General features: G+C 39.8%; 1 protein-coding gene across 1 annotated transcript; it reads left to right on the forward strand.

Annotated features, from left to right (window-relative positions):
* The first annotated feature begins 1,387 nt into the window (after positions 1-1,387).
* LOC143825315 (vomeronasal type-2 receptor 26-like) lies at positions 1,388-9,453 on the forward strand. The gene is made up of 6 exons (XM_077313339.1): positions 1,388-1,605; positions 2,470-2,761; positions 4,329-5,189; positions 5,756-5,983; positions 6,674-6,800; positions 8,552-9,453. Exons 1-6 carry the CDS (start codon positions 1,388-1,390, stop codon positions 9,451-9,453), a joined length of 2,628 nt encoding a protein of 875 aa, XP_077169454.1.
* The last annotated feature ends 2,332 nt before the right edge of the window (positions 9,454-11,785 follow it).

The raw sequence follows: 11,785 nt of genomic DNA on the forward strand, positions 1-11,785 counted from the left end.
TGCAGGCCCTGAATAACCCAGAGAGACCCAACAGTGTCCTCAGCTCTCCAGGAGCTCATTACATGAGGTAGAGACCAAGACTGAAAAAGCCATGGCCCTGGCTGAGGCCATGAACGCTTCTCGGGGGCCCAGGACCACTAGCAATTTCAGAAGGAGTATAAGGATATAAGCGGTCCCACAGATAGGAAGGACCCATGTAGAATTCCCCGTGATTACCAGTTCAAGGGCCACTTCAAGACAAGCCAAATTAAAGGAACTCCTTTTCGATAAAAATAAGAATTTATACTATAGGTAAAGGTAAAGGTATCTCCTGTGCAAGCACCGGGTCATCTCTGACCCTTGGGGTGACGCCCTCTAGCATTTTCATGGCAGACTCAATATGGGGTGGTTTGCCAGTGCCTTCCCCAGTCATTACCGTTTATCCCCCAGCAGCTGGGTACTCATTTTACAGACTAGGAAGGATGGAAGGCTGAGTCAACCTTGAGCCGGTTGCTGGAACTGAACTCCCAGTCTCATGGGCAGATAGCTTCAGACAGCATTTCTGCTGCCTTACCACCCTGCACCACAAGAGGCTCTTATTTGTACTATATTATTGCCAAATATGTAAGATTAGCAATTAAATGTAGAAGTGTCTGGCTGAATATGTACAAGGGTTAGGACAATTTGAATATGTGAGGTATTTTGGAATTTTTAATCAATCATATATTGTATTTTACTGTATTGGTCACTGAGCAAAAGAAATGTACTTTGAGTTTGACTTTGAACTCTAGGATTTAACAGTTCCACTATGTTCAGAATTGCTATAAACCAAGGCCCCATTTTTCTTTTTAATCTTGCTCCAGGGACTCTCCCCACCCCAACACAAACACACACACACACACACACACAAATCCTCCCTCTGGTTGCCTGACATTCTTTGTAATGCAGAAGATTTGATGATATCTCTGGAAATCTACTGGTCAATGCCTTGTTTTCCTGATTGACTTTTTCAAGGTTTTCAGTGGTTACAGGTCTGTGTCCCATGGAAGCAGCTCAGGGAACATGTCTGCTAAAATGTAGTCAACATATTGTCATCTGCAAAGTTTCAGAAAATCTATCAAGCCAGTAGGTCAATTACCACCCCTGTAATCAGCAACTTCATCATCATCATTTTTATTTTTCTCTCTCCATCCCTTGGGAGTTCTAGTGATTACAGGAAGGAAATGGTATTACTGTTCCCATCCATAGCTGGAAAGGGAGACAGGGAAGGAGCTGTCTGTTCAGATCTATTTTATGCTGTACCATCTGTTGAGTGTGCCATTCATCTGTTCTTGTGTTACTAAGGAATTCTTGAAGGACAACACAGGAAGAGATGAATTGGTTTCTATAGGAAAAATTTTGATGGACAATGGCACTCTTCGTCTCTTCTATGTTAGTGTTGCTGGTGCAGGTGGTATGCAAATCTCCATCTTTTCCATGCCCCATCAGTCACCCATTTCCTATTGTTCACAAGTATTATCAATCAGGAGACCTGCTCATTGCTGGAATTGTTTCTAATATGTTTAAGTTTTCTGATACTTTCACCTTTGAAACACGACCTGACCTCAGTTCCTCTGATTCACTTGTGTAAGAAGGATTTTTTCATAGTAGTGCTTTATGATGTTATTTTTATTGTCGCAAAAGGTTTAACACATTCTACTGTATTGAGGGTATTCCTTCCCGCTCCCAGTGAAACTTTGCCTTAAATGACATGGGCTCTGTTAGAAAATGAATGTGATCTCCTGAGTTTCATTGCTGACATGAGAAAAAACAAAAACAAAACAAGCCTTTGTAGATTTGTGGGTTGAATCTCAAATTTTGCTGTTGACTTAATGGTGGAATCTTGTTTCTAACTCAAGCTGTAAGACAAACCTTTAGTTTAGGGTCATTTGTTATTTGGACAAATATTTGGTTCAGTGGTATGTGCAACATCTGCTCGATATGTAAAAGGCCCCTGGTTCGATCTCAGGCATATTCAGTTTAAAGTTCTGAGAGTAGGATATATGAAAGGCGTCTGTCTGAGATCCTGAAGCCCTTCTGCCAAATATTTTGGTGGACCAAAGGTCTGATTCCATATGTGTACCTCTGTCTGAAATGTAACCCTCAATAATGGATAGAAGCATCCTTTCACACTGGAAATCTCTTGTAGTTATTTAATCACTTATAGAGGACATAAAAGATGACAGCTCTATTGCAATAGACATTTGAAGGTCTTTGTGAATATATTGCCTGTCCATATGTCTGCAAAGGAAGAAGTCTCAGAATCATTCCATTGCTGTAACTGCCATTTGGAGAAGTCAGTAGTTCCAGAAGTGGGAACCTCCATAGTTGTCAGACTACAGGGCTATGGAATTTGTTTTCAGTTTATTTAGTTGATGTTGCACTGAAATGCATTACATTTCATCAGTGGAAGTAAACTTGCTGTGATGCACCTTCTCTCACTTCTTGCAGAATATTCATTCAGCTTTACCAGAACATCCTGGCTTTGGTGTTTGCTGTCAAGGAGATCAATGAAAATCCTCACCTCTTACCCAATGTCACTCTGGGTATCCATACCTATACTAACTATATCAGCCAAAGTTCTACTTATCATGCTGCAATGGAACTTCTCTCCACTAAGGGGAGGTTCATTCCAAACTACAAGTGTGACAACCAGAACAACTTAGTCACAGTTTTTGGGGGACCAAAGTCAAATTTCTGCCTCTACATGGCTGACATACTGTGTATTTACAAGATTCCACAGGTAAAATGGCCTCCGTTATTTTCACGAGTGCTTTTACTTTAACGTTTTCTCAAATTCTGATTAACTCATTGCAGTGTTTGTACTCTGTTAATTGTTGTTAGATCTGTAGGGCTGATAGTGTTGTTAGTTAATAGAAATTATACAATCCCTTTAACACTGACCTGCATGACGCAGGATAGTCACATCATGAAAGATAAGAAGATTTGGGACCACCAAAACAACACAAAACAAACAAAGAAAGAAAAAAACAGGGTCACTAGAAAGGAGTAGGCAATGGCAAACCCCCTCTGTTTGTCTCTTGCCTTAGAAATTCCATGTGGAATTAGTTGGCTCTTTAGTTGGCTACAACTTGTTGGAAATTTCCACCACCAGTAGCATCAGCAGATCTACCTTTATTTCTCCTGAATTTGTTTATATGCAGAACTTTCTTTGTGAGAAACTTAATGCTTCAGTTGTCATGTTTCTCTTACTAATTTTGGGGGGGAAAGCATTGGGGGGAGGGAAGAGAAAACTCAATAGTGAAAGTTCCAGATACATACGAACTGAAGTTGTGGTTCTCAGATAACATTATTCCTTGTTCAAAGAGGATATCAGTCCGCTGCCGTTTTAGTCGGAAGCTTATCTTAGTCAATCCATTATTCCTTGTTTAATACAATGTAACAAGCTGTTTGGAACTTATTTAGAGTAAGAGAGAACCACAACATTTAATCTAAGAGTATTCATTGCTTGTGAATTTAGTCTACAGTGTTTTAATAATCCCCTGCTTTGGGCCATACAAAGCCTTTAACTGAGATTGAGTTCAGTGTAAACTTTATGACCAACAACATTTTACTCAAGGTGTAAGCTTTCACACTGTTTATAAAGATGTCTCTGCTTCTTACTGGCCTTAAAAGCCCTTTTCAGGGTTAACCATAAATTGTAACTAGATGACTCATGGGTCATCTGGTTACAATTTATGGTTACGCCTGAAAAGTGCTTGTAAGGCCAGTAAGAAGCAGGGATAATTTTCTAAATCTTTCATCTGCTGAGTCATTTTTAGTAGTCTCTTATCAGTGATTAAAGATAAATGCCCTGAAATAACTTCTGTTGTTGCTAGATTTGCGGGCAATCAAAACAAGGAAGAGCTGGGTGAATTTGGAGCCACTTAGATAGAGATAATGCTTGAGATAATGTTTGTGAATTTTAAAATGTAATTTTGTTGATTCTTTTAGCTGGAATGTTTTAAATTTTATACTATTTTAATTACCAATGAATACTTAATGTACATTGTCATTTGATTACTGGTCTAGCACCATAATAAAGACTATGACTATGAGGAGTCTCTGATCAAAATGCTTTCCCAGTTTAACTTCTGAGACCTGATGTGATTGGGCTACACCATACAGACTTTCATCTTTATCTAAGTATTATTGTTAATATATGAAGGTTTGAAGGGAACGGAAGCATTCTGGATATTGATAGGGAGGATTAAAATGTGCTGTGTATATCAAATATTCCTGAAAACTACCAACCCAGAGGATTCTTTTATTTAGAAGTAGCTCTCTGCTGTCTCCTTTATATCTTTTAGCTCCTTTATGGCTCTGCTCCAGTGATGAACAAGAAAAACGAAGCCGCTTTCCTCTACAAGATGTTCCCCAGTTGGACCAATCAGTACATGGGGATGTTGAGATTACTGCTTCATTTCAGATGGATATGGATTGGGGTGCTCTATGTGGATAATGAACACGGGCAGCGATTTGTGCATAAAGTGCTTCCTTTTTTTTCTGAGAATGGTATCTGCTTTGATTTCATAACACATTTTCATTCAATCACTTTTTCTCATTCTTTTTCTGAAATTATTGTAGACGACTATGATTTACCAATACTTGTTATGGGGAGCACAGCCAAAGCAGTGGTGGTATATGGTGAAATTCAAACCATGATAATTTTGCGATTCTTGCTGAAGACTGCAGAATTTAAAGAGATACCCATGAAGACAAAAGCCAAAGTCTGGATTTTGACAGCCCAGATGGATTTCATGTCCACTAGACTTCAAAGGAACTGGGACTTAGACTTCATCCATGGTGCTTTATCCTTTGCTGTTCCCTCCAGGGAAGTGTCAGGATTTGATCAGTTTCTTCGGGTGAGAAACCCTGCCTCTGTAAAAGAGGATGGCTTCATTGGGGACTTCTGGAAACATGCGTTTGGCTGTTCACTCCCCAGTACCACAGAAGCCACAAGTGATGAGGAAATCTGTACTGGGGAGGAAAAGCTGGAGAATCTCCCTGGATCAGTCTTTGAAATGAGCATGACTGCCCACAGCTACAGTATCTACACGGCTGTCTATGTGGTGGCACATGCCTTACATGCCATGCATTCATCCATGCTCAAACACAAGGCATGGGCAAATAAAGGGATAAAAATGCTTCTGAATCAACATCCATGGCAGGTAATGCCTAGAGAACACTTAAATGTAGGGAAATGCACCAAAACTAGAGATCAGACATCTTTTGGGCCTCAATCAGAACTCCCCATCAAAGATGTCCAGAGGATAACATCTCGGGGTTTGCTGGAATTAATCAGTTCACAGGACAGCTGCTAACTTTGTTTTAATATTCTATATAGGAAACTGTTATTTTAATGATAATAAAGTTGATTAATGATTTATTTTTGTACTTGTATTTTTTTGATTATGATGTTCACCGCCATGAGCAGTCAAAATACAGGTGGGTGGTATATAAATTCAGTATATAATAACAATAATAACATTGATGAACAAAAGACCCCAGACTGTACAATGCACCTTTAGCTCCTAAAGGAGACATTCTTAGCCATTAAATATTTATTTCAGAATCATTCAGTGCTTACATTCACTCAACCTTCCTCTCCCAATCATTCTCCTTGTACTTCAGCATATGGCCAATGACTCGATAAGTTTCACTACTGGTCTTACCACAGTACAAGACTGCATTCTCAAGTATTATGTGTTAAAATACTTCTTTTTTACAACTCTAGCTCCATGAATATTTGAAAAGGGTGTCATTCAACAATAGTGCTGGGGACCCAATTGCCTTTGATGAAAATGTGGAAATGACAGCTGGATTTGATATCATAAATTGGGTCACCTTTCCTAATGAGTCCTTTTTTAGAGCCAAAGTTGGAAGGATTGACCCCAAAGCATCCGGAGACAAAATGCTCACCATTTATGAAGACAGAATCATTTGGCCCCACATGTTTAACCAGGTAATTTCTCTATGGTTTTCAGGACTGATTTTTTAAATTTCCTATTGTTGTGTTAGTGGTTCCTAGTTCAAACTCTGGAAAAGTTCAGCCTCTGTGGACAGATATATTCCATCCAATCCCATCCCATTTTCCTTTATGAAGCCATAAGGTAAAGGTAAAGGCATGTCTGCTGCCTTACCATTCTGTGCCACAAGAGGCTCTTTGAAACCATAACCCTACACAATTTTGAACACAGATTGCTTTAAATAAATTATTGTCTATAAGGAACTCCCCCCCTCTCTCTCTTTGTCACTCCACCCACCCACCAATCCATCCATCCATCCACAGAGCAGTTCAACAATGGAATTGATTGCCTACAGTGGTGGTGGTGAGATCCTCCTCACTGGCAGTCTTCAAGCAGTGGCTGGACAGATATTTATCATAAATATTTGAGCAGGGGGTTGGACTAAATGTTCTACATGGATCCTTCCAAAAAATAGCCTTTTTAAAAATTCTATATAGAAATCTGTCCTCTAGTATAAGACAATGAAATATCCCATTGTATAACAAATGTTTTCCAAAAGAGATGTTATGCCATGCATGGGGAAACTTGACAATTACATGGATGATTGACTGGTGCAATGCAAACACCTGAAACATATTTATTGAATGTGAAAAAAACCAACAACACCCGACTTCATTTCTGGACAGGTGCAGCCCCTTTCTCTCTGCAATGACAGATGTCATTCAGGCTACAGTAAGAATAGGAAGGAGGGGAAACCATTTTGCTGCTATGATTGCTTTTCATGTCCAGAAGGGAAGATTTCAAACCTGGAGGGTAAGGACTGTATACAATATTCCTTCCCACCCCCTCTCCTAACAACAGTTTTGATAATCAACCATTTTAATGCTGGCTCTTTCTGATAACTAAAGCTTAATATATTATTGCTTTTTAATTCTAGTGTTTTTTTAATTACATGATGATTTAGAAACCACAGAAATGAGATACATTTTGTTTCTGAAACTGAATGATTTTTTCAGTGATGAGGTTTAGTTGACCATGGACAGACTTATATGAACTGTGCTGTTCCTGTATCATTCATTAATATGGCTTAAAAAAAAGAAAATAATTGCATAATTGCAATGTCAAGATTTCCATGTAGCAGGCCTATTTACTCCATAGTAATATACAGTATATTAATGAAAGACACTGTACAAAGTTCTTACATATCTCTATATTATTTGGTTAATCCGAGCTGTAAAAAAAACCCAGAGAAAAATACCTTAACATATATTTTTTTCAGGTGGATATATGTTTTTGGTTACCAAAATTGCCAAGCCCCAAAGGTCCCAAAATATTCAGGATATTTAGTTTCACAGGGTAGTCAGTGTTAAGGCATACCATGTGTTATAGATGCTGTACTTTATTTCCCTTTTTTTCCTTCTAACTATAATATATCATGAAAAGATTGGTATGTCGGATTATTTACCAAAACTGATTGCCATATTGGTAATGGGTATTTGAGAATATTTTCATGTTCAATATATCAACATATATATTTTTTAAACCCACCAGTCTTTATCATTACAGTCATTAAAAGGTAAAGGTATCCCCTGTGCAAGCACCGGGTCATGTCTGACCCTTGGGGTGACGCCCACTAGCATTTTCATGGCAGACTCAATACAGGGTGGTTTGCCAGTGCCTTCCCCAGTCATTACCGTTTACCCCCCCAGCAAGCTGGGTACTCATTTTACCGAGCTCGGAAGGATGGAAGGCTGAGTCAACCTTGAGCCGGCTGCTGGGATTGAACTCCCAACCTCATGGGCAAAGCTTTCAGACTGCATATCTGCTGTTTTACCACTCTGTGCCACAAGAGGCTCTATTACAGTCATAGACCAGTACAAATCTTACCAGATTCCATCAGAATGGAATATAAATTAATCCCATGCAAAATATGAAAACTTGACACTAGGTGCTGATACAAGTAGATTCCATCTATTAGTAAGTGTTTTGCACGCTCCGAGTCTGATAGCCTAAGATTCCTATTAAGAAAGGAAGGAATACATTTGGAATGAGGCTCTTGGTGTATTCTATTTGGGAGAGAAATATAGCTGGAGAAACTATGTATCTTATGTACTCTATAGCCAGGAAAGCCATTATAATTTCTAAACCTGCATTCTATTCAGTGTTGATCACCCTCTATGTCAAGACTTATTTCTCCTGTTTGTATCCCATTTTCAATAGAGTATATGGGAAAGCCCAAGCATGCCAACTTGGTCCTAACAGAATTTATTCATGTCTTGAAGGATCAAATAACTTAGTCCTTGTGGACTGAAACTGAGCTTAAGCTAAACATTAATGGAAATAAGACACACTCTAGCCTCAGCATTTAGCATGCCTGACTACGAGTGCAAATTTGCATTTGAGACAAAATGGGATAACTGAAGGGCTGCTTGCAAAAAGTCGATTGTGCCCACTCCAAAAGGATGACTCAGGATGGTGCTCCAATTGTGTTTCTGAACAGCTGGAAAATATTCACCACCTTTTTTCCCCCATACCTATAATTAATACTCTTATTCATTTTTCAGATACCAATGACTGTTTTCAGTGCCCGGAAGATCAGTATCCAAACACAAATCACAACTTCTGCATTCAAAAACGTATAAGCTTCTTATCTTATGAGGAATCTTTGGGCATCAGTTTAGCCAGTTTGGCACTTTCCTTCTCTCTTATGGCAGCTTTGGTGCTCGGGATCTTCATTAAGAACCAGGACACTCCCATAGTCAAAGCCAACAACCGGAACCTCTCCTATATTCTCCTCTTCTCCCTTCTGCTCTCCTTCCTTTGTGCTATGCTTTTCATCGGCCGACCTGGGAAACTGTCATGTCTCCTTCGACAAACTACATTTGGCATCATATTCTCAGTGGCTGTTTCTTGTGTGTTGGCCAAGACTGTCATTGTGGTTCTAGCCTTCATCGCCACCAAACCAGGCTCTGTGATGAGAAACTGGATGGGGAAACGACTGGCCATTTCCATAGTTCTTTCTTGCTCCTTTATTCAAACCAATATTTGTTCACTGTGGGTAATCACTACTCCTCCATTCCCAGACTTCGACATGAACTCAATGACTGAAGAAATGATTCTGAGATGTAATGAAGGGTCCGTCACCATGTTCTACTGTGTCTTGGGCTACATGGGCTTCCTGGCCATTGTGAGCTTTGCTGTGGCTTTCTTAGGCAGGAAGTTACCAGATAGTTTCAATGAAGCCAAGTTCATTACCTTCAGCATGCTGGTCTTCTGCAGTGTTTGGCTGACATTTGTTCCAACCTATTTGAGTACCAAAGGAAAATACATGGTGGCTGTGGAGATCTTCTGTATCTTAGCCTCCAGTGCTGGATTGCTGGGTTGCATATTCTTTCCTAAATGCTATATTATTGTTGTGAAACCTGAACTGAACAACAAAGGTCATATTACAAGAAGACTCAATTAAAGACTTTAAAAGTCCACAACCTTAATACATTTAAACATATTCATGCAGCATAACAGCAGTGATTCCTTACTCTGTATCCAGCTCCAGCTGAAGTCTTTCCCAGCTAATATAAGCTAGCAGTGAATTCAGAGAAGTAACAGCTAGGCAGTCTCCCATCTTGCTTCATTTAGGACCAGCCAAAATCATGTTTGATTTGATATGCTTTTGGCCATCTGTTAAAATTTCTAAGAATTTCCCCACTAGCACCCTCTGAAAAGACAGATGCTTTATGTCACATGAATAAACTGCTTAAAAAAATCTTTTTGATAGCCTGTATATTCACATCTTCCCTTGTGTATTTCTTCTTTGCTGTCTTGACCTACAGAACGTAACAAATCATTTCTGGAAATCCGCTTAGAAAAATGACAAAAAAGTCATTCTTGTAATCTGTTGACTGATCCAATGTTAGAAATCCCCTTATCCATTAAAACCTGCTATAGAAAAGATTTCTTCCCAATTTTAATATCTGTATTTGCCCAAAATGTTAATTTTGAATGTGTCAATGGATCAAATTAATACTATGATGCCAATGGCCACCATTGCAGACATTATTGGATGAAAGGGATTAATTCTAGCATACATAGAACCTAATGCATTCTACCTAATGATGCACACCAGACAAGAGGCCACTGGAAAAGAATAACAGATATAAATTAATTTACAGTCAGTCTGAATAGTACTTTTCTTAATTTCAGTGATTTAACCATGACTTTTGATGGCTTGGTCTTGTCCTATTTCCAGGCAGATTTCTTTCTTTCTTTCTTTCTTTCTTTCTTTCTTTCTTTCTTTCTTTCTTTCTTTCTTTCTTTCTTTCTTTCTTTCTTTCTTGCTTTCTTGCTTGCTTGCTTGCTTGCTTGCTTGCTTGCTTGCTTGCTTGCTTGCTTTTCCTACAGATGTGCCATTAAAGGCAATAATATTTATTTTCTTTATTTATAATTAAATTTCTATGCCACCTCACTTGGTACTGCCGGCTTGGTCCAGTTCACATCATTTAATAAGCAAGATTAATAGAGAAATCACATAAACCGATTGAAAACAGTTAAAAATTGTTCCATGTCCTCATCAACCAAAGATCTTAATTTCTGCATCCCTTCATCCTGTTCAGGGGGTAGGTGATTTTTAGGGAGGAGGCTTGTTCAGATGGTATTTTTCAGTCATTTACTGGCCCCCAACAAAATCCTTGCAGAGTAGCTTCATTTTGCAGGCCCTTTGGAACCTTGGATGTTCCTGTAGGGTTTACAGCAGTTCAAGCTGTTCCACCACTTAGGGGCCTGGACTACTTGAGGCTAGAAGTATTACTCCAGGGCCAGGGATCCCTAACTGGCTTGTGTTGACAGAGCAAAGTGCTCTTGAGGAGGTATGGTCAATTCGGCAGTTCTACAGGTATGCTTGGCTTGGAGGATGATTGTCCATGGGGTCACGATGGGTCAGGCACGACTTTGCACCTAACAACAACAATAGTTATCCTTGGATCTTACCATAGATGGCTTAGAAGGTCAATACCAAAACCTTGACTTTGATCCAGAATTCAACTGGGAGCCAGTGCCACCTCTTAAGAAAGGAAGAAAAAGAGTTGTTTTTTAATATCATTCTTTTCACTACCAGAGGAGTCTCTAAATGGCTTACAATTGCCTTGCCTTCCGCTCCCCACAACAGACACCCTGTAGGGTAGTTAGGGCTGATAGAGACCTGACATTACTTGTCTGGGAGAACAGCTCTATCACAACTCTGACTGGCCCAAGGTCATTAAGCTGGCTGCATGTGGAGGAGCTCACCAGTTAGAAGCTGCCACTCCTAACCACTATACCAATCTGGCTTGTAAGGCTGGATATGGGTCCTCCAAGGTGTTCTTATGATGGCCCAATCCACTGAATTATTTTGCAAGACTGCTGTTGTCTTCAGTGACATATCAGCACAAACCTCCTTTTTTGTTATATTCTAGTTGTTGCGTATACACTAGAAGATGGGTTTAGCTTTGTGGACTCAAAGGCATGTGAAGGGGTGAGGCAATCCAAGATGAACACAGTCATGGAAGATGGAGGCTCAAAGTGGCTTACAGTTGCAGCACCAGGATAATCAGTTGACCTGCTGCTGGCTGAGTGAACATCTGCCCTCAGCGTGCCTGAAAGAGGGGGCAATGTGGAATGGCAAGTATGTTAGAGCCACATGGACATACACCAGTGTATGGATCTCTAGCTAACAACGCTGGGCCTACCATCCCTTGGCTCCACACCCAAGACCCTTTAAGGGGGTCCATCTCCGGGGGCAGATGGGGAAGCAGGCTCAGCTTCCC

Source organism: Paroedura picta, chromosome 16 (genome assembly GCF_049243985.1).
Source record: "Paroedura picta isolate Pp20150507F chromosome 16, Ppicta_v3.0, whole genome shotgun sequence".
NCBI lineage: Eukaryota > Metazoa > Chordata > Lepidosauria > Squamata > Gekkonidae > Paroedura > Paroedura picta.

What these genes read in the sequence shown, in the direction of transcription:
- LOC143825315 (XM_077313339.1), top strand. Translation starts at nt 1,388, where the DNA reads ATGGCACTCTTCGTCTCTTCTATGTTAGTGTTGCTGGTGCAGGTGGTA. An exon ending in GTATTTACAAGATTCCACAG is followed by an intron (nt 2,762 to 4,328) that starts GTAAAATGGCCT and finishes TATATCTTTTAG; the next exon opens with CTCCTTTATGGCTCTGCTCC. An exon ending in GAAGATTTCAAACCTGGAGG is followed by an intron (nt 6,801 to 8,551) that starts GTAAGGACTGTA and finishes TTCATTTTTCAG; the next exon opens with ATACCAATGACTGTTTTCAG.